This window comes from Salvelinus namaycush, chromosome 31 (assembly GCF_016432855.1).
Source record: "Salvelinus namaycush isolate Seneca chromosome 31, SaNama_1.0, whole genome shotgun sequence".
Lineage (NCBI taxonomy): Eukaryota > Metazoa > Chordata > Actinopteri > Salmoniformes > Salmonidae > Salvelinus > Salvelinus namaycush.
Genome location: NC_052337.1, coordinates 47,088,055 through 47,115,958, shown reverse-complemented (window position 1 = coordinate 47,115,958; position 27,904 = coordinate 47,088,055). Strand labels below are relative to the sequence as shown.

The 27,904-nt window shown below is 42.9% G+C and overlaps 1 protein-coding gene across 1 annotated transcript in view; it reads right to left on the bottom strand.

Moving 5' to 3' along the window:
- Window positions 1-27,904, bottom strand: part of col27a1a (collagen, type XXVII, alpha 1a) — a 209,378-nt gene that overhangs the window by 10,751 nt on the left and 170,723 nt on the right. Inside the window, exons 45-55 of the mRNA XM_038970195.1 lie at window positions 21,000-21,053; window positions 20,672-20,725; window positions 15,816-15,923; window positions 10,307-10,414; window positions 9,930-10,037; window positions 9,692-9,745; window positions 4,910-4,972; window positions 2,385-2,438; window positions 2,256-2,291; window positions 860-877; window positions 708-734 (exon numbers count right to left, since the gene is read on the bottom strand). Of these exons, the coding sequence (XP_038826123.1) occupies window positions 708-734; window positions 860-877; window positions 2,256-2,291; window positions 2,385-2,438; window positions 4,910-4,972; window positions 9,692-9,745; window positions 9,930-10,037; window positions 10,307-10,414; window positions 15,816-15,923; window positions 20,672-20,725; window positions 21,000-21,053 (684 nt within the window). The remainder of the gene's footprint in view (window positions 1-707; window positions 735-859; window positions 878-2,255; window positions 2,292-2,384; window positions 2,439-4,909; window positions 4,973-9,691; window positions 9,746-9,929; window positions 10,038-10,306; window positions 10,415-15,815; window positions 15,924-20,671; window positions 20,726-20,999; window positions 21,054-27,904) is intronic.

The following is a 27,904-nucleotide window of genomic DNA, read 5'->3' as shown; positions in this document are numbered from 1 at the left end:
GTTTCGTGGGTTTTTACACTCTTATGTAGGCGTCATAACCAGCCATAAAATAACTACCGTGGTTGGTTTCGTGGGTTTTTACACTCTTATGTAGGCGTCATAACCAGCCATAAAATAACTACCGTGGTAGGTTTCGTGGGTTTTTACACTCTTATGTAGGCGTCATAACCAGCCATAAAATAACTACCGTGGTTGGTTTCGTGGGTTTTTACACTCTTATGTAGGTGTCATAACCAGCCATAAAATAATTACCGTGGTAGGTTTCGTGGGTTTTTACACTCTTATGTAGGCGTCATAACCAGCCATAAAATAACTACCGTGGTAGGTTTCGTGGGTTTTTACACTCTTATGTAGGCGTCATAACCAGCCATAAAATAACTACCGTGGTTGGTTTCGTGGGTTTTACACTCTTATGTAGGTGTCATAACCAGCCATAAAATAACTACCGTGGTTGGTTTCGTGGGTTTTTACACTCTTATGTAGGTGTCATAACCAGCCATAAAATAACACAATATATGTCACAACAGGTGTAAACATGTGTCATGACAGTGTTATGACCATATTATAACAGGTTATGACGTGTTATGTCAGCTGTTATGACATGGTTATAACCTGCTGTGACGCTGGGTGTCAAGTAAAGTGTTAGCCAAATTAGGTTAACACACTAACAAAGTATGCTAGATTGAGTTAGGAAGGTGAAGACTTACTGGAGGTCCCGGTGGTCCTGGATGCCCCTGTGAAACAACAAAATCACAAAACATCTCAAACCGGTAGTTATAAATGCCTTTTTTAAGCCTAACATTGTAGGGTTTTTAAATCAGTTTCATTATTTAAAACATCCTGCACTGCAAACACATACCTTTGGTCCTCGTAATCCCTGTTGATGAGCAAGAGGGAAAGAGAAAAAAATACGTAAATTCTGGGTACACTCAGGAAAAAAAGGTACCTACAGTAGTTGTCACTGGGGTACCCTACTTGTCACTGAGGTGGTACCCTGTAAGGTACGTCAATATTATACCTTTAGTCAGCGGTATATCATATTACTTATTACCCTTATAGGTTGTATTTGCAAAGAGGCAATTGTGTACCTCTTGGGTGACGAAATAGCACCTTTCTCACAGGTACAAATGTGCACCTACAGAAATGGTACACATTAGCTTTTTTAGGGTGCCACTACAGCCCTTTTGATACACTTTTATTTAACCAGGGAAAAACACATTGAGATTAATTCAATAAATAGCAAATATTATATACACAATAAACAATCAAACAAAACAAACACATTTATAAATATAAAAATCCCTAGCCTTTCTCCTAAACTGACCCAGAGACAACACCACATCCAAATGAAACATTACTTGGAGATTATTCCACATGATAGGGGCCTGGTAGGAAGATGTTATTTTTAAGTGACAAGAATGCTGTAAAATGCCTGTTTAAACATTCTACATCCTTTTTCCTTTCTTTTTTTTATAACACGCCGAGAAAAACAATTAGATATTGTAAGGAAAATGTCGACTCAATAACATTTGATATTAACAATAGCTTTTTTTATTGTCTCATGCGCTTACATAAATCCTTTAAAAAGACTACAGAGCTGCAAGTGGACAATACCCAGAAAACATGACCACATTGGCCCTGTTGGATATTCTGTGGGCATGGACTAGCTCCACCAGCAACACCAGTCCAGCACAGGCTAGCCCACACCAGCTTAACATGTGCTAGCACATGCTGGGCCAATTATTAGGTGGGTAACATAGCATGGGCCAAATGGGGAAGCCCACACTGGCCCCTAATGTGTTAGATGGGGTGAGTGTTTTATTCTGTTCTACTTGATAATGTAGCGGCGGGGGCTCATTAGAATATTTGGGGCGTGGTTTGCTTCCAGTTATTTTGTACAGCTGTTACTGAGAGTGTCATTCCAGATTGTACACTGCCATTTCAGTAGTCTTAATAAAGAACTTGAGTAAGTGCATGTGACACATAAAAGTATCTTACATAGTAACCTACTATGTTGATTTTTGGATACAATGCTAATCTGTTAAAACGGATCAATTGTCATAAGGTTGGGCCTATACCATGAGCTCATATTAGGACCCAAATGGCCCTCACCAGAGGAGGGCTGCCCTCAGCAAAGGACCAAATGTGTCATTATTGGAGCAGGCTGAATCAGTGAAGTGAAACAATACTAACATTGACCTTGGATTCCAGAGTAGGTATAGTAGTTAGGGGGGTTTGAGTACTGAAGTACTTACCATCTCTCCACGGCTCCCCTTGTCTCCTTTAGGGCCCTGAGGAGATACGTGTATAGTCAGAATGATGAAGGCTAGCAAGCAGCCATACCTAAATAAATATTGTTTCATTGATATGGACAAAATACTTACTGGACTTCCATCGGGCCCAATAATCCCCATCGGACCCATTACTCCACCTCTGCCCTGGAGATGGAAGGAAAGAGGAAGAGAGTGATGAGTTCACGTCAATCTATAGCCCTGTTTATATCTGGTGCTAACATGCGTCCTTTGTTCCTGATTTCGTCCACATTCTGATTGTGCACACATTTTTAGACTGGTGTAGACGATTAAAAGACTCCAGAGGCAGTCGGGAATGCATTGTGTCTGGATATCTTACAAGTGTAGACGGATCTAGACAGTAAAATCATTCAAATCATAATTGAGCCCTACAGACGAAGAACTGGATGGGCTTTTTGCATTTTCATTAAAAAAAAATCTCACACCAAATACAAACATACACATACAAATACGAACAACGACTTTCAGTCGCACACAAACAACGACAACATCTCATCTGCCCAAACCCCATCCCTAGTGCCTGCATTATTATCTGCCATGTGGCCTTAAATTGTATCAATTAGTTTTTCTCGGTCACCCAGGCAATTTAAATATTTCAAGAATAAATCTTATTGTTTTTCCATTGTGTTAATGATGGCGGATTGATTTCCACGATTTTCATACATTTTTTTCAAGATCAGTGAGGTGAAGAGAATCGTCCAGCCCAGTGGGTATCTCACCACCATATGCCATATCTTGAAATATGCAGACAGACGGATTAAAAGTAAGTTTACATTGTAATACTTCTGACAGACAACTTTCTAGCTCCGTCCCATAATTTGGGGACTTCATAGCATTCCCAGAAAGAATGGATTACTGAGTCATTGTAAATAAAAAGGTGTTCTTAACTGACTTGCCTAGTTAAATAAAGGTAAAATAAAATATATAAAATATAGTTTTATACTTATGACATGGCTCTAACGTTGTGCCTTTTACATTTTCAGATCAGTGATGTTTTTAATAAATATCATTATCTGATGACTGTACCATCAAGAATTGTGAACAGACATAGAAGTAGATAGTAGTGTTACGGCTCTCGTTTGTTGAAGGAAGAGTGGACCAAAGCGCAGCGTGGAAAGTGTTCATGATTCTTTTATTTCAAAAACACTCAAACAAAATAACAACCGTGAAAACGAAAGCGCACAGTTCTGTCAGGCAGAAAACACGAAACAGAAAACAAGATCCCACAACCTAATGGTGGGGAAAAGGGCTGCCTAAGTATGATCCCCAATCAGAGACAACGATAGACAGCTGCCTCTGATTGGGAACCACACTCGGCCAAAAACAAAGAAACAGAAAACATAGAATGCCCACCCAAATCACACCCTGACCTAACCAAATAGAGAAATAAAAAGGTTTTCTAAGGTCAGGGCGTGACAAGTAGAGGTTGTGTCATTTCAGGTGGTGTAACATTCTAACTCCAAATTATTTATATTGTTTATACAAATGCAACTGCATCAGCTGTTCAAAATAATAAAACATGGAGATATTGTTCTTCTGTAAGAACAATATTATCCTGCCCTCTAAAATCATTGACAGGTGGCACCATTGACTTATGGGGTTAATATGTCTTAAAATAAATATTATTTAGAAAAAATTTGTGAAATTATTTGCATACAAGGAAATCTGGAGACAATGCGGACAGTGGACAAATTAGAGACACATTTTAACACCATGTGTAGACGCAACAAACCTTGATCAGATAGTGATTGGATAATAATGATCAGATCAGGAAACCCACATGATAGCGCAAGGTGTAAACGAGGCTTATGACATGTGCAAGACAGTGACCAACATATTTTTCTGCTGGGGAAGATTTTATTTTCTGCAGTGATTACACCAATATGCACTTGCTAAACATCCCCTGAGTAGTTTTGAAGAAACTTGTGTGTCACTACTGTAGTCAAAAAATAGTTCTTAATATTCCGGGAAACTTTATGAATTGTATCTGAATTGAAATTTCTTGGTAAAAATGTGTAGCACTATTTTAGATATTTTAGAATATAAGATATTTTATGGATACTGTCCCTGACCTGGGTTCAAATAGCTTATTTTTCTTTCAAAAGAGACCAAGGTACAATTGCGCTAACTGACATCGGTTTGAAAAAAATCTGTGTTCGTACATGGTATAACCAATAAAGTGTTCAAGAGGGTAGGTTCGCACACAAGGTAGACATAGTACAATATCTTCTTTATGCTATTTTAATATATTTTCTCTAGCAGCAGCAAGGGAAATACTTTTTCACACAGATGTTTCAGACAAAGCCTTCTCCTGTGTGTGCAATCAATAAACCCATCACAGAATAGTCCCAAAAGTGCAAACCCAGCCCCTCTGGCACTTAAGGCAGGCTAAATCAAACAGATTAAGCCTAGTCCTAGACTAAAAAGCAAACTCAAAAACCCTTCCTCCAGAGTTCTTTTTCGTCTAGGACTAGGCTTGAGCTGTGTCCGGGAAACTAAACCTCAAAGTATTTGAAAGAAAACAAATACTAATTGAACCCAGGTTTGGTAGAGCTAGCATGCCGGAAATTACGGGTCTACAAAAGGCCTCTACTTACCATTGTGCCCTGTGGCCCTTTTGGTCCCTGTATGCCTTTTGGTCCCAAGTCACCTGGAGGCCCCTGGAAACATAAATGACAAACATTTATACAATCAGTATACTTCATGTGCAACACATGTATTACACCCCCCCATTTAAGTATAGTAGTGATTTTAAACTATCACCCCATTTCAAGGCTTCCTTATCTAAGATTTTTGAATCCTTGATAAATGTACAACTTTGCTATTTTTTAATCTGAGAAATGTATTGTAACGACCCTGCGTTTATAAGCGCAGATATCAACTCTGCCGCTCGAGCATGCTTTTGGGGCACAGTCGATAGCACGCTGGACTTCGGGCTAGAAGGTCTGTTTCATTACAGTATTTTGAATGTAAACTAATCAGGGTTTAGACCTGGGCATAACACTATTAGAGCAACCACTTTAGTTGTTAATGAACTTGTCAATGCTTTAGACACTAAAATGAAATGTGCTGCTTTGTTTGTGGAGAAGCTTTTGATACTGTTGATCATGCTATTTTATTGAATAAGTTGTCCTCGACAGGCCTGAGCTCTGATGCCTGTTCATGGTTTCATGATTATCTTAGTGACAGAACTCAGGACATCGTGATTGATGAGGTCCAAATTTCTTGAAGTACAGAAAGGTGTACCACAGGGGCCGATACTAGGACCTGTTCTTTTCACTATTTATATAAATGATGTTGGTCAATCTGTTAATTTTTACATTTCATCTATATGTGGATGATACTATTATGTACACAATTGCTCCGACTGCTGAACTGGCTCTGACAAGGCTACATTCTGGTTTTGCAGGAAGCCCTTACTGATTTAAAACTCGTATTTAATACAGGCAAAACTAAATACATGTTGTTTTCAAGTTCTTGTAACACTGTCTCAGATGAATTGTATCTTTACTCATTGGATGGTTCTATTATCAAACGAGTCCCGACAATGATTTATCGTTTAAAAAACATACAACTGAGCTTGTTAAAAAAACAAAGATTTATAGTGGGCTTTTTTTTTTTTTTTACAGAAACAGATATTGTCTTTCTCTAGTCTCTACTGACGGTTAAGATTTTAAGTTGCAGTTTCTTTTCATTTTGTTGAAAAGGTTGACTGCAGATGACTGCAGATTGTGCAGTCAACCTTTCTACCTGTTCTTGATTATGGTGATACTATTTATTAAAGTGCAGCTGCCTCTACTCTTAAATTTCCCATAGTTGTCACGTTCCTGACCTTATTTCCTCTGTTTAGTATGTGTTTAAGTGGTCAGGACGTGAGCTGGGTGGGCATTCTATGTTATGTGTTTCTATGTTGGGTTAATTGTATTTGCCTGATATGGTTCTCAATCAGGGGCAGGTGTTTTACGTTTCCTCTGATTGAGAACCATATTAAGGTAGCCTGTTCTCACTGTTTGTTTGTGGGTGATTGTCTTCCGTGTCAGTTTATGTACCACACGGGACTGTTTCGTTTTTTGTAGTCTGTTCCTGTTCGTGCGTTCTTCGTTTATTGTAAGTTCTCATGTTCAGGTCTGTCTACGTCGTTTTGTTGTTTTGTAGTTATTCAAGTTTGCTTCGTGTTCGTCTTGTCTAAATAAAATTCATCATGTATTCCACCTACGCTGCATTTTGGTCCGATCCTTCTCGCCTCTCCTCATCCGAGGAGGAGGAAGAAATAGACGAACGTTACAGAATCACCCACCAACCAAGGACCAAGCGGCGTGGGAAAAAGCAGCAGCAGCGATCGCAGGATTTCTGGACATGGGAGGAAATACTGGACGGTAAAGGTCCATGGGCACAACCTGGAGAATATCGCCGCCCTCGTGAAGAGCTGGAGGCAGCTAAAGCCGAGAGGCGGCAGTATGAGGAGGTAGCACGGAAACAGGAGCAAAATCTGGACGACACTACGTGGGAGGAGATCGACAGGTGGGCGATCGACCCAGGGAGAAAGCCGGAGCCCGCCTGGGATTCTCTGGCGCAGTGTGAGGAGGGATACCGGCGAATGGAGGCAGCACGACGACGCGGTAGGAAGCCTGTTAGTCAAGCCCAAAAATGTATTGGGGGGGGGGGGGCTAAAGGGTAGTGTGGCGAAGTCAGGTAGGAGACCTGCGCCAACTTCCCGATCTTACCGTGGAGGGCGAGAGTACGGGCAGACACCGTGTTATGCGGTAGAGCGCACGGTGTCTCCTGTACGTGTGCATAGCCCGGTGCGGGTTATTCCACCTCCCCGCACTGGCAGGGCTAGATTGAGTATTGAGCCAGGTGCCATGAAGCCGGCTCAACGCGTCTGGTCTCCAGTGCGTCTCCTCGGGCCGGCATACATGGCACCAGCCTTACGCATGGTGTCCCCGGTTCGCCTACACAGCCCAGTGCGGGTTATTCCACCTCCCCGCACTGGTCGGGCTACGGGGAGCATACAACCAGGTAAGGTTGGGCAGGCTCAGTGCTCAAGGGAGCCAGTACGCCTGCATGGTCCGGTATATCCGGCGCCACCTCCCCGCCCCAGCCCAGTACCACCAGTGCCTACACCACGCACCAGGCTTCCTGTGCGTCTCCAGAGCCCTGTTCCTCCTCCACGCACTAGCCCTATGGTGCGTGTCTTCAGCCCGGTACCACCAGTTCCGGCACCACACACCAAGCCTCCTGTGCGTCTCCAGAGCCCTGTTCCTCCTCCACGCACTAGCTCTGTGGTGCGTGTCTCCAGCCCAGTACCTCCAGTTCCGGTACCACGCACCAAGCCTCCTGTGCGCCTCCAGAGTCCTGTGCGTCCTGTTGCTGCTCCCCGCACTAGCCTTAAGGTGGTGGGGTGGGGACAACGTCCAGAGCCAGAGCCGCCACCGTGGACAGATGCCCACCCAAACCCTCCCCTATAGGTTCAGGTTTTGCGGCCGGAGTCCGCATCTTGAGGGGGGGGGTACTGTCACGTTCCTGACCTTATTTCCTTTGTTTAGTATGTGTTTAAGTGGTCAGGACGTGAGCTGGGTGGGCATTCTATGTTATGTGTTTCTATGTTGGGTTAATTGTATTTGCCTGATATGGTTCTCAATCAGGGGCAGGTGTTTTACGTTTCCTCTGATTGAGAACCATATTAAGGTAGGCTGTTCTCACTGTTTGTTTGTGGGTGATTGTCTTCCGTGTCAGTTTATGTACCACACGGGACTGTTTCGTTTTGTCTAGTCTGTTCCTGTTCGTGCGTTCTTCGTTTATTGTAAGTTCTCATGTTCAGGTCTGTCTACGTCATTTTGTTGTTTTGTAGTTATTCAAGTTTGCTTCGTGTTCGTCTTGTCTAAATAAAATTCATCATGTATTCCACCTACGCTGCATTTTGGTCCGATCCTTCTCGCCTCTCCTCATCCGAGGAGGAGGAAGAAATAGACGAACGTTACAATAGTGCCCTTCGTTTTATCACATGAGTCAGTTTTAGTACTCATCACTGTATTCTTTATCAAAAGGTTAAATCACATCATTATGCTTTTTTTAAAACTTTCATAGCCCTGCTCCACAAACTGCTGACTTACCTAACAAGTTATCAAATCCGTTCACAGGGTTGGTTAACTCTGGAAACTCATTCAGTCCAGAGAGTTAGGTAAATCAGCCTTTAATTTCCTTGCACCTTTATGTGTGTAATGATAGACAGTACACTTTAAAATTGGAGGAATTGGTGCCTCTAGGGCATTTCAGACGGTTGTTCGGGGACCGTTTTACTGAAGAATGTGTCTGTTCTTTCTGATTGTGCTTTGCTTTTGGTGTATTTTGTTGTATAATAACGTGTATTGTATCGTGTTTATTGTATTTTGATGTGTGGTGCCATACAGGGGTCATCTGGAAAAAAAGACCTTGGTTTCAGCATTGACTCCCTATCTAAATGTGGATGCTACCATGATTACGGATAATCATACTCACGATTCATTCAGGATTATCCATAATCATGGTAGCATCCACATTAATGTAGAAGTGTTTAGAAACATATTCTATTCTTATTTGCAAGAATAGAATATAAGTGACTCAGAAATGACACAATACATTATTCACCATTAATTTCTATTGGGCACAAAATAATCTGGGCTATGGGACCTAATACAAACACACGATAACATCCGCACTATACACACATGTACACATTGATTTTGTGTTATAGATGTGTGGTAGTAGAGGCCTGAGGGCATACACTTAATGTTGTGAATTCTGTTATGAATGTATTGGAATGTTTTTAAAATGTATAACTGCCTTAATTTTACTGGACCCAAGGAAGAGTAGCTGCTGAATACAAATACAAATACTAAACGTTTGACTACTTTAATACTCATGTATGTGAATTTGTCCCAATACTTTTGGTCCAATAAAATGGCGGGAATATGTACAAAAAGTGCTGACATTTCTAAATGGTTCACCAGATAAGGGTGAAAATACCCTCAAATAAAAAATGACAGTCTGTACTTTAACCTCAATCATTGTATCATGTCAAATCCTAAGTGCACAACCAAAGCAACAAAAACATTTGTCACTGTCCCAAGACTTTTGGAGCTCACTTTATGTGGTTGTCCCACCTAGCCATCTTAAGATCTGAACTGGACTGTGTGGTACGAGGACACCATCTACTGGCAATGGAAGGACACTTTTTTGCTAACTCAACTGTTTTCATGAACATTATTAAGGACTTTTTTTTTGTGCATTTCTTGTATAATATATATATATATACACACACATACAGTAGGTGGTGTAGTTCGGCTACATTTACATATACCCCTCGGCTGCCTGACATGTGCATGTGTGTATGAACTCACTGTTGGTCCAAACACTCCCAGTATCCCTTGAAAACCTGGTTCTCCTGTATCACCCTGGAACAGAGCAGACACAGCAGTTAGGATGTGGCCCCAACAATGTGGGGCAACAACATTCCATCAATAGACCTACATCAGAAAACAGAAGTAAGCTAATACAGGAACCATGCTATGTGAGCTTACCAGTATCATCAATGTCAATATTGATCTATATACATGTTGTTAGTTGGCTGAAACTTACAGGTTGTCCTTTGGGCCCCTGGTCCCCCTGTGGCCCTGGCAGTCCCATCCCACCCTTAAAGCCTCTCTTCCCTGAGGGTCCTGTCTGGCCTGGGAGGCCCCTTTCACCCTGGGAAAAGAAATCATATAGAGCCAACTGACATGAAGAATAGTAGTATGGAGTAGGTGCCTATTGCTCTACAATAACGTTACAAGACATTCTTTAAGTTGAGCTTAATTACATTTTAATTCAGTCAATTCAGGGGATGAATCGAAAAGGCGATTTTACAATTATTGAATTGGAATTGTCATTCAATTATCCTTAGCCTATGTTTACACCCTGATGAAAACCCTTCCTCCATACACTCAACAACACAATTTCCATCTCTCTTACAGTACCTTTGGTCCGAAGGTTCCCATATCGCCCGGCAGTCCCAGCCCGCCGACTTTTCCACGGTAACCAGCTTTGCCAGGGAGACCGAACTCACCATCGTCACCATGCTCGCCCTACAGCGAGAGAGAGAGTAGATTTCTTTGTACTGTATTGTCCTGTTTATCATTATTATTCATTGGGTATTCTTATTGTGAAGAATGCGAAGCATGAGCCCCAGCTTTTCTTATATTTAACTTTTATTTAAGTTGGCAAGTCAGTTAAGAACAAAATCGTATTACAATAACGGCCTTGCCGTGCGGTAGCAGAGAAAACAGTCTATAACTTGGGTGACTGGAGTCTCTGACAATTTGACGGGCTTTCCTCTGACACCGCCTACTGTATCGGTCTTGGATGGCAGGAAGCTTGGCCCCAGCGATGTACTGGGCCGTGCGCACTACCCTCTGTAGAGCCTTACGGTGGGATGCCGAGCAGTTGCCATACCAGGCGGTGAAGCAAACGGTCAGGATGCTCTAGATGGAGCAGCTGTAGAACTTTTTGAAGATCTGGGAACCCATTCCAAATCTTTTCAGTCTCCTTTGGGGGAAAAGGTGCTGTTGTGCCCTCTTCACGACTGTCTTGGTGTGTTTGGACCATGATAGTTTGTTGGTGATGTGGACACCAAGGAACATTAAACTCTCGACCCGCTCCACTACAGCCCCGTCGATGTTAATGGGGGCCTGTTTGACTCTCCTTTTCCAGTAGTCCACGATCATCTCCTTTGTCTTGCTCACATTGAGGGAGAGGTTGTGGTCCTGGCACTACACTGCCAGGTCTCTGACCTCTTCCCTATAGGCTGGCTCAACGTTGTCGGGGATCAGGCCTACCACTATTGTGTCGTCAGCAAACTTAATGATGGTGTTGGAGTCGTTCTTGGCCATGCAGTCATGGGTGAACAGGGAGTACAGGAGGAGACTAAGCACGCACCCCTGAGGGGCCCCTGTTATGAGGATCAGCGATGCAGATGTGTTGTTGCCTACCCTTACCACCTGTGGGCAGCCCGTCAGGAAGTCCAGAATCCAGTTGCAGAGGGAGGTGTTTAGTCCCAGGGTCCTTAGCTTAGTGATGAGCTTTGTGGGCACTATGGTGTTGAACGCTGATTTTCCTTTTGTCCAGATGTGAAAGGGCATTGTGGAGTGCAATAGAGATGGTGTCATCTGTGGATCTGTGGGGCGGTATGCAAATTGGAGTGGGTCCAGGGTGTCTGGGATGGTGGTGTTGATGTGAGCCATGAACAGCCTTTCAAAGCGTTTCATGGCTACAGATGTGAGTGCTACAGGGCAATAGTAATTTAGACAGGTTATGTTGGCATTCTTGGGCACAGGTTACTACGGTGGTCTGCTTGAAACATGGGGATTACAGATTGAGTCAGGAGGAGGTTGAAAATATCAGTGAATATACTTACCAACTGGTCAGCACATGCTCTGAGTATGCGTCTTGGTAATCCGTCTGGCCCCAAGGCCTTATAAATGTTAACCTGTTTAAAGTTCTTACATCGGCTACGGAGAGCGTGATCATACAGTTGTCCGGAACAGCTGGTGCTCTCATGCATGGTTCAGTGTAATGCGTGCCTTGAAGCGAGGATAAAAGGCATTTAGCTCATCTGACAAAGCACCGGAGTCTGACAACTTGGATGGTAAATTACTGAGGGTAATTTCAGACGATATTGCCATTCCTATTTACCATATCTTCAATCTAAGCCTACTAGAAAGTGTGTGCCTTCAGACCTGGAGGGGAGCAAAATTACACTGAACAAAAATATAAACGCAACATGTAAAGTGCTGGTCCCATGTTTCATGAGCTGAAATTAAAGATTGCAGAAATGTTCCATATGCGCAAAAAGGGGGGTGCAGAGGGGTTTTTCTGTCTGTAATAAAGCCCTTTTGTGGGGAAAAACTCATTCAGATTGGCTGGGCCTGGCTTCCCAGTGGGTCGGCCTGGCTCCCAAGTGGGTGGGCCTATGCCCTCCCAGCCCCACCACTGGCTTTGCCCTTGCCCAGTCATGTGAAATCCATAAATTAGGGCCTAATGCATTTATTTCAATTGACTGATTTCTCGGCAAAATCTGAGAAATTGTTGCATGTTGCATAATTCTTTTTGCGTTGGATAATTCCGCTGCCCAAGAATAGTAAAGCCCCCTTTACTGGCTGAAATAGCTGACCAATCAGCCTTTTACCAACCCTTTTGGATAACTTCTGGAAAAAATTGTGTTTGACCAGATACAATGCTATTTTACAGTAAACAAATTGACAACAGACTTTCAGCACGCTTATAGGGAAGGACATTCGACAAGCACAGCACTTACACAAATGGCTGATGATTGGCTGAAAGAAAATGACGATAAAAAGATTGTGGGAGCTGTTTTGTTAGACTTCAATGCGGCTTTTGACATTATCCATCATAGTCTGCTGATGGAAAAACGTAAGTGTTTTGGCTTTACACCCCCTGCTATATTATGGAACACAGAGGGTGATCTTTAATGGAAGTCTCTCAAACATAATCCAGGTAGAACTTTTTTCAATCTTTACTAATGATATGCCACTGGCCTTGAGTAAAGCCAGTGTGTCTAGGTATGCTTATGACTCAACACTATTCACATCAGCTACTACAACTACTGAAAAAGACAACTACTGACAACACCACTACAACAGACCACAACCCCAGAACTACTGACAACAACCACACAGCTACTAACCACACCACAGCTACCGACCCCAACTACTGACCACAACTCCTAACCACGACCACATAACTATTGACCTCAACTACCAGCAAGAACCACCCTACTGACCACAACCACACAAATAGTGAGCACACAACTACTAAACAACAAACCTACTGACCACAAACAAAAAACCACTGACCACAAACACTATTGACCACGCAACTACTGACAAAGACAAGTACTGACCACAACCACACAACTGAACACATACATTTACATTTAAGTCATTTAGCAGACGCTCTTATCCAGAGCGACTTACAAGTACATACATTCATACTTTTTTTTTTTTTTTTGTACTGGCCCCCCGTGGGAAACGAACCCACAACCCTGGCGTTGCAAGCGCCATGCTCTACCAACTGAGCCACACGGGGCCCACAACCACAACACACAACTACTGACCACAACCACTGAACAAAACTACTGACCACAAATACTCAACTTCTCTCAACCCCGCCCTGTGCAATTGGGTCCTGGAATTTCTGACGGGCCGCCCCCAGGTGGTGAAGGTAGGAAACAACATCTACACTTCGTTGACCCTCAACACTGGGGCCCCGCAAGGGTGCGTGCTCAGCCCCCTCCTGTACTCCCTGTTCACCCATGACTGCGTGGCCATGCACGCCTCCAACTCAATCATCAAGTTTGCAGACGACACAACAGTAGTGGGCTTGATTACCAACAACGACGAGACATCCTGCAGGGAGGAGGTGAGGGCACTCGGAATGTGGTGTCAGGAAAACAACCCGTCAACGTCAACAAAACAAAGGAGATGATTGTGGACTTCAGGAAACAGCAGAGGGAGCACCCCCCATCCACATCGACGGGACAGTAGTGGAGAAGGAGGAAAGTTTTAAGTTCCTCAGCGTACACATCACAGACAAACTGAAATGGTCCACTCACACAGTCAATGTGGTGAGGAAGGCGCAACAGCGCCTCGTCAACCTCAGGAGGCTGAAGAAATTTGGCTTGTCACCTAAAACCCTGACAAACTTTTACAGATGCACAATTGAGAGCATCCTGTTGGGCTGTATCACTGCCTGGTACGGCAACTGCACCGCCCTCATCCGCAAGGCTCTCCAGAGGGTGGTGCGGTCTGCACAACTCATCACTGGGGGCAAACTATCTGCCCTCCAAGACACCTACAGCACCCAATGTCACAGGAAGGCCAAAAAGATCATCAAGGACAACAAACACCCGAGCCACTGCCTGTTCACCCCGCTACCATCCAGGAGGCGAGGTCAATACAGGTGCATCAAAGCTGGGACCGAGAGACTGAAAAACAGCTTCTCTCTCAAGGCCATCAGACTGTTGAACAGCAATCACTAACTCAGAGGCTGCTGCCTACATACAGACTCAAATCATTGTCCACTTTAAAACATTGATCACTAGTCACTTTAAATAATGCCACTTTAATAATGTTTACATATCTTACATTACTCATCTCATATGTATATACTGTATCTATTGCATCTTGCCTATGCCGCTCGGCCATCGGTCCTCCATATATTTGAAAGTACATAATCTTATTCCATCCCTTTAGATTTGTGTGTATTAGGTAGTTGTTGTGGAATTGTTTGATTACTGTTTAGATATTACTGCACAAGCATTTTGCTACACTCGCATTAACATCTGCTAACCATGTGTATGTGACCAATAAAATTTGATTTGATTTTGATAACCACACAACTACTGAACCATACAACTACTAACCACAACACCTGACCACAACACACCTACTGACCACAACTACCGAGCACACAACTACTGACAACAACCACACACCAACTGACCACACAACTACGGACCACACAACACAACTATTGAACACACAACTACTCAGAAAGACAACTACTCACCACAACCACACAACTACTGACTAAACCTACTTACCACACAACTACTGAACCATACAACTACTGATCACAACACAACACCTGACCACAACTACTGACCTTAACCACACAACTACTGACCAAAATAACACAACTATTGACCACACAACTTCTGAGAAAGACAATTACTGACAACAACCACACACCAACTGACCACACAACACAACTATTGACCACACGACTACTGAGAAAGACATCTACTTGCCACAACCGCACAGCAACTGACCACACAACTACTGACAACAGCTACTCTCTACAACACAACTACTGACCACAACACAACTACTTACCACAACTCCTAACCACAACCACACAAATAGTGACCACAATACTAAACCACACAACTACTGACCACAACCACACAACTATTGAGCACACAACTACTACTGACCACAACTACTGTCCAAAACGACTGACCACTACAGACTATCGATGGGCAATTGAAATTATTTCACTATTCAAATAATATAATTAAACTACAACTTTTTAAACTTCTTCCATCATGACTCAACTAGTTATTAAGTTAATAGTTGTCTAATTACTTACACATTCTCATCAATGTTACCAAATATTTTTCTTGTGTCTTGGTGAATTGTTCAACCATTTTTCTTTGGCAATATGAATGTGTAATTTTGCTTTACTACACGGCATACCATTGCTTTACGACAGTGCATTGTATTCTAACTGCTGAGGACTAATTGGTTCTAAGTTAGGTACAATCGTCGTAATCATGGCTAGCACATTGCTTTACCATTGACAGCTAAGAATTAGAATTCCGTGAACTGCTGTATTTTTATAATGTGCTGCCCTTACCAAACATTTCCACAAGTGGTAATGCACTCTCTCTCCACACGCTCTACTCACTGGCATGCCTTTGGACCCGTCCTTCCCTGAGACTCCGTCTACGCCTGGCACGCCCTCCAGCCCCTCTCGCCCCACCATGCCTCTCGGGCCATGGAGACCAACCACACCCTGAGGAAGAAGAAAGACAAAATAAGCAAGAAGGATCAAGACAAAGGGAGAACGAGCCATCAGCACCAAATGTGTGAGTAAGCCCTGTCAAGTTTTTGGTGTGATATCACAGGATTCTTATAATTAATATGGCCGACTATTAATGTAACCAGGTTAAGTACAGCACTGCAAGGTTTTATACAGTCAAATGTGATTTTTTAATATTTTTAATAAAGAACTGTACAAATGAAACATATGTGAAGTCCATATTAAAAATAATATAGAAAAATGTAAAATATGCATGATACGAACGGATATATAGTAGTTGTGTGGCTGTGATATATACAGTTGAAGTCAGAAGTTAACATACACCTTATCCAAAATCACTTAAACTCAGTTTTTCACAATTCCTGACATTTAATCCTAGTAATCCTAGTATAAATTCCCTGTTTTAGGATCATCACTTTATTTTATGAATGTGAAATGTCAGAATAATAGTAGAGAGAGTGATTTATTTCAGCTTTTATTTCTTTCATCACATTCCCAGTGGGTCAGAAGTTTACATACACTCAATTAGTATTTGGTAGCACTGCCTTTAAATTGTTTAACTTGGGTCAAACGTTTCAGGTAGCCTTCCACAAGCTTCCCACAATAAGTTGGGGGAATTTTGGCCCATTCCTCCTGACAGAGCTGGTGTAACTGAGTCAGGTTTCTTGCTCACACACGCTTTTTCAGTTCTGCCCACACATTTTCTATAGGATTGAGGTCAGGGCTTTGTGATGGCCACTCCAATAGCTTGACTTTGTTGTACTTAAGCCATTTTGCCACAACTTTGGAAGAATGCTTGGGGTCATTGTCCATTTGGAAGACCCATTTGCGACCAAGCTTTAACTTTCTGGCTGATGTCTTGAGATGTTGCTTCAATATATCCACATTATTTTCCTGCCTCATGATGCCATCTATTCTGTGGAGTGCACCAGTCCCTCCTGCAGCAAAGCACCCCCACAACATGATGCTGCCACCCCTGTGCTTCACGGTTGGGATGGTGTTCTTCGGCTTGCAAGCCTCCCCCTTTTTCCTCCAAACATAACGATAGTCATTATGGCCAAATAGTTATATTTTTGTTTCATCAGACCAGAGGACATTTCTCCAAAAAGTACGATATTTGTCCCCATGTGCAGTTGCAAACCGTAGTATGGCTTTTTTATGGCGGTTTTGGAGCAGTGGCTTCTTCCTTGCTGAGCGGCCTTTCAGGTTATGTCGATATAGGACTCGTTTTACTGTGGATATAGATACTTTTGTACCGGTTTCCTCCAGCACCTTCACAAGGTCATTTGCTGTTGTTCTGGGATTGATTTGCACTTTTCGCACCAAAGTACGTTCATCTCCTTCCTGAGTGGTATTATGGCTGCGTGGTCCCATGGTGTTTATACTTGCGTACTATTGTTTGTACAGATGAACGTGGTACCTTCAGGTGTTTGTAAATCGCTCCCAAGGATGAACCAGACATGTGGAGGTCTACAATTTTTCTGAGGTCTTGGCTGATTTCTTTTGATTTTCCCATGACGTCAAGGAAAAAGGCACTGAGTTTGAAGGTAGGCCTTGAAATACATCCACAGGTACACCTCCAATTGACTCAAATGATGTCAATTAGCCTATCAGAAGCTTCTACAGCCATGACATCATTTTCTGGAATTTTCTAAGTTGTTTAAAGGCACAGTCAACTTAGTGTATGTAAACTTCTGACCCACTGGAATTGTGATACAATGAATTATAAGTGAAATAATCTGTCTGTAAACAATTGTTGGAAAAATGACTTGTGTCATGCACAAAATAGATGACCTAACAGACTTGCCAAAACTATAGTTTGTTAACAAGAAATTTGTGGAGTGGTTGAAAAACGAGTTTTAATTACTCTAACCTAAGTGTATGTAAACTTCCGACTTCAACTGTATATCTAAAATCTACGAATGAAAAATCTGAGAACAGTACAATTTTACACCCACATAAAGGACCCCTAAGTATTCATTTCTGATGAAAAAACACAAATGTGAAAACAATTGTGGACATAGTGTTTAGGAATGAAACCCCTCAATTATGGGAAAATGTGGCGTGAAGGTGGACAGGTAAGCTACTGTATTTAGCTGACTTTGCTTAATTTAGAGATGATTATCAAGAAAATCTGTCACCAAAATGGAATGGTATGGCACAGCCGAATATAAGACTAAGGGCTAAATTCAGTCAGATTCGCGCTAGCTAACACGCTCTAGCCGTAACTGCATTATAGCTGTCAAAACAACATCTCGGCATTATACCTAAAGCGGAGATTGCCATTGGCTACACGGAGTCGCATTAGTAGAAATCCCGTGCAGCCTTGTCTACAAGTTTGAACACTGGAATGTGAGATGTACAGTGGCTTGCGAAAGTATTCACCGCCTTGGTATTTTTCTTATTTTGTTGCCTTTTGGGGGGTTTGTATAGTTTGATTTACACAACATGCCTACCACTTTGAAGATGCTAAATATTTTTATTATGAAACAAACAAGAAATAAGATTAAAAAAACTGAAAACTTGAGCGCGCATAACTACAAAACTATTCACCCCCCCAAAGTCAATACTTTGTAGCTCTACCTTTTGCAGCAATTACAGCTGCAAGCCTCTATAAGCTTGGCACATCTAGCCGCTGGGATTTTTGTCCATTCTTCAAGGGTAAACTGCTCCAGCTCCTTCAAGTTGGATGGGTTCCGCTAGTGTACAGCAATATTTAAGTCAAACCACAGATTCTCAATTGGATTGAGGGCTGGGCTTTGACTAGGCCATTCCAAGACATTTAAATGTTTCCCTTTAAACCACTGGAGTGTTGCTTTAGCAGTAAGCTTAGGGTCATTGTCCTGCTGGAAGGTGAACCTCCGTCCCAGTCTCAAATCTCTGGAAGACTGAAACAGGTTTCCCTCAAGAATTTCCCTGTATTTAGCCCCATCCATCATTCCTTCAATTCTGACCAGTTTCCCAGTCCCTGCCGATTAACAACATCCCCACAGCATGATGCTGCCACCACCATGCTTCACTGTGGGGATGGTGTTCTCGGGGTGATGAGAGGTGTTGGGTTTGCGCCAGACATAGCGTTTTCCTCGATGGCCAAAAAGCTGAATTTTAGTCTCATCTAACCACAGTACCTTCTTCCACAATTTTGGGGAGTCTCCCACATGCCTTTTGGCAAACAACAAATGTGTTGCTTATTTTTTTCTTAAAGCAATGGCTTTTATTCTTATGTAAAGCCCAGCTCTGTGGAGTATACGGCTTAAAGTGGTCCTATGGACAAATACTCCAATCTCCACTGTGGAGCTTTGCAGCTCCTTCAGGGTTATCTTTGGTCTCTTTTTTGCCTCTGATTAATGCCCTCCTTGCATGGTCCGTGAGTTTTGGTGGGCAGCCCTCTCTTGGCAGGTTTGGGGTGGTGCCATATTCTTTCCATTTTTTAATAATGGATTGTTCAAAGTTAAAGTTAATGTTCAAAGTTTCAGACATTTTTTTATAACACCACCCTGATCTGTACTTCTCCACAACTTTGTCCCTGACCTGCTTGGAGAGCTCCTTGGTCTTCATAGTGCCGCTTGCTTAGTGGTGCCCCTTGCTTAGTAGTGTTGCAGACTCTGGAGCCTTTCAGAACAGGTGTATATATACGGAGATCATGTGACAGATCATGTGACACTTAAGATTGCACACAGGTGGACTTTATTTAACTAATAATGTGACTTCTGACGGTAATTGGTTGCACCAGATCTTATTTAGGGGCTTCATAGCAAAGGGGGTGAACACACATACACGCACCACTTTTCCATTTTTTTTTGTGTGAATATTTTGAAACAAGTAATTTTTTAACTATTTTGTGTATGTCCATTACATGAAATCCAAATAAAAATCCATTTAATTTACAGGTTGTAATGAAAAAAAAAATAGGAGAAATTAATACTTTTGCAAGGCACTGTAATCTACAACTCAATTAAGCTGATAGAAATCAAAATGTTTTTGTTTAATGATTTTATATTTGAGTGTCATTATTTCTATATACCTTACACTTTCTTGTTCTTAACTTCTAACTTGAGTGGGATGGGTGTGGCTCAGTGGAAATGACCACAAGTGCAGCCACTCACCAATTTCACAGCTCCAACGCAGTTACACCTCTGACATATCGCCTAAATTAAAACAATCATCTGCTATGTAGGTGTCAGTTATCACGGGTTAACGCTGAACTGATTGAATCTACAGTAAGCCTTTGTGGGTTCCAAGTCTTTCAAAATTGTTTTTACATTAGGCCTATGTCAAAGTAGGCTAAATAATGACGATATGGTGAAATAAATTAATGTTGTATAATAATATGCTTATGTGTAAAGATTGTGGCTTATATTGCGTGATCCATTATGATTTATATCTTCTGAAACCCGCTCATGAGTTGGTTTTTAAAAAGCTGATGCTACATAAGTGACGTCTGACAAACATTGCAATTGAAATCAAGGTGAGATGCACAACCAAACTCTGACTTGAACGTTAGCAAACTATGACAGTTCTGTCTATGCTGTTTTTGTTCCACTCAAGTTTTGAAGATCAGCCATGAAAACCTTTCGAAAACATGAGGTCATGTCCAAGCATTTCCCCAAAATCCAACATGCTGTGATATATGAAGACTGAAATGTAGACTAAACAAAACGCTGATAACATAATCAGTCGTGGACTAGAGAGACAGGACCAGAGAGAAATCTACTCCTTACCAGCGATCCTCTGCTTCCAGATTCTCCTCTCTGACCCAGTTTGCCTTTCTGACCCTAAACAGACAATGAAATAGAGCGAAGGAGAGAGTGAGAGAGAGAGAGAGAAAAACAGAAAAAAACAGAAATGGCAAAAGGCACTGTCAAAATGGCATGAGAATGGCTAATTCCCATGTATGAGTTGTGTATAGTTAGGCGTCAGGGTCATAGGTGGATAAATGTGCACTATCTGCACAGTTCAGTAACATGTTCACAGACACACCCAAACACAAAGACTATGCAATGTTTAGGTGTGTGCAACAAATATGGTGATAATGTTTGACATCCTTACTTGATCTCCTTTGGATCCTTTGGGCCCGTGTTGTCCATGAGGTCCTGGATGTCCCTAGGACATCAGATCAGTGAACATCAGATAAAGGATAGGCAGATTTGATGAACAGCAACGAGTATACCATTATTAAAGGACCAATGAATATAGTGTATTTATAGTTCTAACGCTAACACAAGTAAATGACCTCGACTAACCTGTACTCCTGCACATTGCCTCGCTACCGGTACCCCCTCGTTATTATTGTTCTATTGTGTTACTTTTTATACTTTAGTTTATTCAGTCAATATTTTCTAAACCGCGTTGTCGGTTAAGGACTTGTAAGTAAGCATTTCAAGGTAAGGTCTACATCTGTTATATTTGGTGCATGTGACAAATAAAATGTGTATTTCATTTTATTTGAATCAATAACAGTTTCAAAGACCTTTTATTTATAGAATCTATTTTGACCTTCCTGGTTTGGAAATTTGACCATTTGGAAATAGGAAAAGACTGAACAATAAATTGAAGGTGTCTAGCAAGACATTTGGAGAACGGTCACATACACATATTTATCAGATGTTATTGCGGGTGTAGCGAAATGCTTGTGTTCCTCGCTCCAGCAGTGCAGTAGTATCTTACAGTTCAGAACAATACACACAAATCTCAAAGTAAAATAATGGAATTAAGAAATATATAAATATTAGGATGAGCAACGTCGGAATGGCATTAACTAAAATACAGTAGAATACAGTATATACATATGAAATGAGTACAGCAGTATGTTTAAAGTGACTAGTGTTCCATTATTCATGTGATCAGTGATTCCATGTCTATGTACATAGGGCAACAGCCTCTAAGGTGCAGGGTTGAGTCACCGGGTGGTAGCCAGCTGGCTAGTGATGGCTATTTAAGTCTGATGATCTTGAGATAGAAGCTGTTTTTCAGTCTCTCGGTCCCAGCTTTGATGCACCTGTACTGATCTCGCCTTCTGTTCTGGATGATAGCGGGGTGAACAGGTCGTGGCTCCGGTGGTTGATGTCCGTGATGATCTTTTTGGCCTTCCTTTGACATCGGGTGCTGTAGGTGTCCTAGAGGCCAGGCAGTGTGCCCCCGGTGATGCGTTGGGCAGATCGGACCACCCTCTGAAGAGCCCTGCGGTTGAGGGCTGTGCAGTTGCCGTACCAGGCTGTGATATAGCCCGACAGGATGCTTTCAATTGTGCATCTGTAAAAGACGGTCTTAGGGGGGTCTTAGTGGCCAAGCCAAATTGCTTCAGCCTCCTGAGTTTGAAGAGGTGCTGTTGCGCCTTCTTCACAGCACTGTCTGTATGGGTGGACCATTTCAGATTTTCCATTTTCACCTTCTCCACTGCGGTCCCGTTGATGTGGATAGGGGCGTGCTCCCTATGCTGTCTCCTGAAGTCCACGATCAGCTCATTAGTTTTGTTGACATTGAGGGAGAGGTTATTTTCCTGGCACAACTCCGCCAGGGCCCTTACCTCCTACCTGTAAGCTGTGTCGTCATTGTTGGTAATCAGGCCTACTACTGTTGTGCTGTCTGTAAACTTGATGATTGAGTTGGAGACGTGCATGTTCACACAGTTATGGGTGAACAGGGAGTACAAGAGGGGGCTGAGCATGCAGCCTTGTGGGGTCCCCGTGTAGAGGATCAGCGAAGTGGAGGTGTTGATTACTACCTTCACCACCTGGTGGCGGCCCATCAGGAAGTCCAGAACCCAATTGCACAAGGCGGGGTTAAGACGCAGGGCCCCGAGATTGATGATTAGCATGGAGGGTACTATGGTGTTGAATGCTGAGCTATAGTCAATGAACAGCATTCTTACCTAGATATTCCTCTTGTCCAGATGGGAGAGGGCAGTGTGCAGTGCGATGGCGATTGCATCGTCTGTGGATCTATTGGGTTGGTATGCAAATTGAAGTGGGTCTAGGGTGTCAGGTAAGGCAGAGGTGATATGATCCTTAACTAGCCTCTCTAAGCACTTCATGATGACAAAGTGAGTGCTAGGGGCGATAGTAATTTCATTATGTTACCTTTGCTTTCTTGGGTACAGGAACAATGGTGGACATCTTCAAACAAGTGGGGACAACAGAATGGGATAGGGAGAGATTGAATATGTCCGTAAACACTCAAGCCAGCTGGTGTGAGCATGCTCTGAGGATGCGGCTAAGAATGCCGTCTGGGCCGGCAGCCTTGCGAGGGCTAACGCATTTAAATGTCTTACTCACGTCGGCCACGGAGAATGAGAGCCCACAGTCCTTGGGAGCGGGCCACATCGGTGGCACTATGTTATCCTCAAATCGGCGAAGGTGTTTAGCTTGTCTGGGAGTAAGATGTCGGTGCCCGAGACGTGGCTGATATTTTCGTGATTGTCTGTAAACCCTGCCACATACGTCTCCTGTCTGAGCTGTTGAATTGCAAGTCTCTGTACTGACGTTTTGCCTGTTTGATTGCCTGACGGAGGGAATAACTACAATGTTTTTATTCAACCATTTTCCCAGTCACTTTGATTGGTTAAATACTGTGGTTCATGCTTTCAGTTTTGCGCGAATGCTGCCATCTATCCATGTTTTTTGGTTTGGGTAGGTTTTAATAGTCACAGTAGGAACAACATCCCTTATACATTTCCGGATGAACTCAGTCACTGTGTCCATCGTCATTGTTATTCTCACAGGTAACCCAGAACATATCCCAGTCCGCATGATCAAATCAAACTTGAAGCATGGATTCCGATTGGTCAGACCAACGTTGAACATACCTTAGCACGGGTACTTCCTGTTTGAGTTTCTGCCTATATGAAGGGAGGAGCTGGATAGAGTCGTGATCTGATTTGCCAACGGGAGGGCGGAGGAGGGCCTTGTAACCATCCCAGAAGGGGGAGTGACAATGGTCGAGAGTTTTTGATGCGCGAGTACTACAGGCAATGTGTTGATAGAACTTTGATAGTGTTTTCCTCAAATCTGCTTTGTTAAAATCCCCAACTACAATAAATACGGCCTCAGGATATGTGGTTTCCAGTTTGCACAAAGTTCAGTGTAGTTCCTAGAGGGCCGTAGTGGTATCGGCTTGAGTGGAAATGTAAATGGCTTTGACTATAACCGAAGAGAATTCTCTTGGGCTGTAATACGGTCAGCATTTGATTGTGAGGTATTCTAAGTTGGGTGAGCAAAAGGACTTGAGTTCCTATACGTTATCACAATCACACCATGAGTAGTTAATCAGGAAACATACAATACCCCTTTCTTCTTCCCGGAAAGTTCTTTATTCCTTTCTGCGCGATGTTCTGAGAACTCAGCTGGTTGTATGGACGGGGACAGTATATCCGGAGAGAGCCATGATTTTGTGAAACAGAGTATGTTACAGTCCCTGATGTCAATCTGGAAGTAGATCCTCGCCCTGAGCTCATCTACTTTAATGTCCAGGGACTGAACATTAGTGAGTAATATACTCGGAAGTGGTGGATGGTGTGCATGCCTCCTGAGTCGGACTAGAAGTCCACTCCGATTATCTCTTCTCCGCTGGCTGCGAGGAGCAGCCTCTGGGATGAGTTCAATTGCCTTGGGGGGTAGGAACATAGTATCCAATTCTGGAAAATTGTATTTCTGGTCATAATGCTGGTGAGTTACCTCCGCTCTGATATCCAAAAGTTATTTCTGGCTGCATGTAATAACACAAAAAACCTTCTGGGCTAATAATGTAAGAAATAACACAGAAAAACAAAATACTGCAAAGTTGCTTAGGAGCTAGAAGCAGAGCTGGCATGTCTGTCAGCTCACATACATTTACAATTTCTTTGGACCCAAGACCCCATGCAGAATTTGAGGGTGGGTACATGGGTGGATAGCTTTCAATTTTAAAGTTTTAAGGGACACATGGAATACATTGCCCAGCGAAATTCTTAGTTGCAGGTTCCTTCTCGACAATGAAACAACAATAAGAAATAATAAAATATAAGAGTTACGAACATAAACTAAATGACAGTAGAATCTAATAATACATCTTAGCATAAGTAAATTACAGGAATGCACAATTTATAGTCCAATATTTACATGTGTATTGGGGAAGAGTCTGGTAGCAGCAGTTGAATGTGTTAAGCATGAATGTATACAGTTGAAGTCGGAAGTTTACATACACCTTAGCCAAATACATTTAAACTCAGTTTAGAGAATGATTTAATTCAGCTTTTATTTCTTTCATCACATTCCCAGTAGGTCAGAAGTTTACATACACCCAATTAGTATTTGGTAGCATTGCCTTTAAATTGTTTAACTTGGGTCAAAGTTTCGGGTAGCCTTCCACAATAAGTTGGGTGAGTTTTGGCTATTTCCTCCTGACAGAGCTGGTGTAACGGAGTCAGGTTTGTAGGCCTCCTTGCTCGCACACGCTTTTTCAGTTTTGCCCACACATTTTCTATGGGATTGAGGTCAGGGCTTTGTGATGGCCACCCCAATACCTTGACTTTGTTGTCAAGCCATTTTGCCACAACTTTGGAAGTATGCTTGGGGTCATTGTCCATGTGGAAGACCCGTGTCCATTTAGAAGACCCAAGACTGATGTCTTGAGATGTTGATTCAATATATCCACATACTTTTCCTGCCCCATGATGCCATATATTTTGTGAAGTGCACCAGTCCCTCTTGCAGCAAAGCATTCCCACAACATGATGCTGCCACCCCCGTGCTTCACGGTTGGGATGGTGTTCTTCGGCTTGCATGCCTCCCCCCTTTTCCTCCAAACAGAACGATGGTCATTATGGCCAAACAGTTCTATTTTTGTTTCATCAGACCAGAGGACATTTTTCCAAAAAGTACGATCTTTGTCGCCATGTGCAGTTGGAAACCGTAGTCTAGCTTTTTTATGGCGGTTTTGGAGCATTGGCTTCTTCCTTGCTGAGCGAACTTTCAGGTTATGTCGATATAGGACTCATTTTAATGTGGATATAGATGCCTTTGTACCTTTGTATCTTCACAAGGTCATTCGTTGTTGTTCTGGGATTGATTTGCACTTATCGCACCAAAGTATGCTCATCTCTAGGCAACAGAACGCATCTCCTTCCTTAGCGGTATGATGGCTGCGTGGTCCCATGGTGTTTATACTTGCATACTATTGTTGGCGCCGGAGGAGATGGCCACCGTTTTACGGTCTCCTAACCAATTGTGCTATTATGTGTTTTTTCCCCGCGATATTTGTAAATGATTTTGTACATAATGTTTCTGCAACCGTATCTTACGGAAGAAAAGAGCTTCTGGATATCAGGACAGTGATCACTCACCTCGGATTAGACTAAGATTTCTTCAACAACAACAATCAGGACTCACACGATATTCTCCAAACACCCCACAGGGCAGACATCCCAATTATTCGCAAAAGGAAGCGACGCAGAGGACGAAGAGCTGGATGCCTATCCGGACCCGCAGAAGACAACTAGGAAAGCTGCCGTTACCGTCAATATTACTCGCCAACGTGCAATCATTGGACAATAAACTAGATGAGGTAAGATCACAAATATCCTAAAAACGGGACATCAAAAACTGTAATATCCTATGCTTCACGGAATCGTGACTGAATGACGACATGGATATTCAGCTAGCGGGATACACGCTGTACCGGCAGGATAGAACAGCACACTCCGGTAAGACAAGGGGGGGGGCGGTCTGTGCATATTTGTAAACAACAGCTGGTGCACGAAATCTAAGGAAGACTCTAGATTTTGCTCACCTGAAGGAGAGTATATTGTGATAAACTGCAGGCCATACTACTTGCTTAGAGAGTTCTCAGCTATACTTTTCGTGGCTGTTTATTTATCACCACAGACAGATGCTGGCACTAAGACCGCACTGTTGTATAAGGAAATAAGCAAACAGGAAACCACTCACCCAGAGGCGGCACTCCTAGTGGCCGGAGACTTTAATGCAGGGAAACTTAAATCAGTTCTACCAAATCTCTATCAACATGTTAAATGTGCAACCAGAGGGAAAAAAATTCTAGATCACCTGTACTCCACACACAGACACGCGTACAAAGCTCTCCCTCGCCCTCCATTTAGTAAATCCGACCACAACTTTATCCTCCTGATTCCTGCTTACAAGCAAAAATTAAAGCAGGACGCACCAGTGACTCGGTCTATAAAAAAATTGTCAGATGAAGCAGATGCTAAACTACAGGACTGCTTTGCTATCACAGACTGGAACATGTTCCGGGATTCTTCCGATGACATTGAGGAATACACCACATCAGTCACTGGCTTTAACAATAAGTGCATTGAGGACGTCGTCCCCACAGTGACTGTACGTACATACTCCAACCAGAAACCATGGATTACAGGCAACATTCGCACTGAGCTAAAGGGTAGAGCTGCCGCTTTCAAAGTGCGGGACTCTAACCCGGAAGCTTACAAGAAATCCCGCTATGCCCTGCGACGAACCATCAAACAGGCAAAGCGTCAATACAGGGCTAAGATTGAATCCTACTACACCGGCTCCGACGTGGCAGGGCTTGCAAACTATTACAGACTACAAAGGGAAGCACAGCCGCGAGCTGCCCAGTGACAAGAGCCTACCAGACGAGCTAAATCACTTCTATGCTCGCATCGAGGCAAGCAACACTGAGGCATGCATGAGAGCATCAGCTGTTCTGGACGACTGTGTGATCACGATCTCCGTAGCCGACATGAGTAAGACCTTTTAAACAGGTCAACATACACAAGGCTGTGGGGCCAGACGGATTACCAGGACGTGTGCTCCGGGCATGTGCTGACCAACTGGCAGGTGTCTTCACTGACATTTTCAACATGTCCCTGATCGAGTCTGTAATACCAACATGCTTCAAGCAGACCACCATAGTCCCTGTGCCCAAGAACACAAAGGCAACCTGCCTAAATGACTACAGACCCGTAGCACTCACGTCCG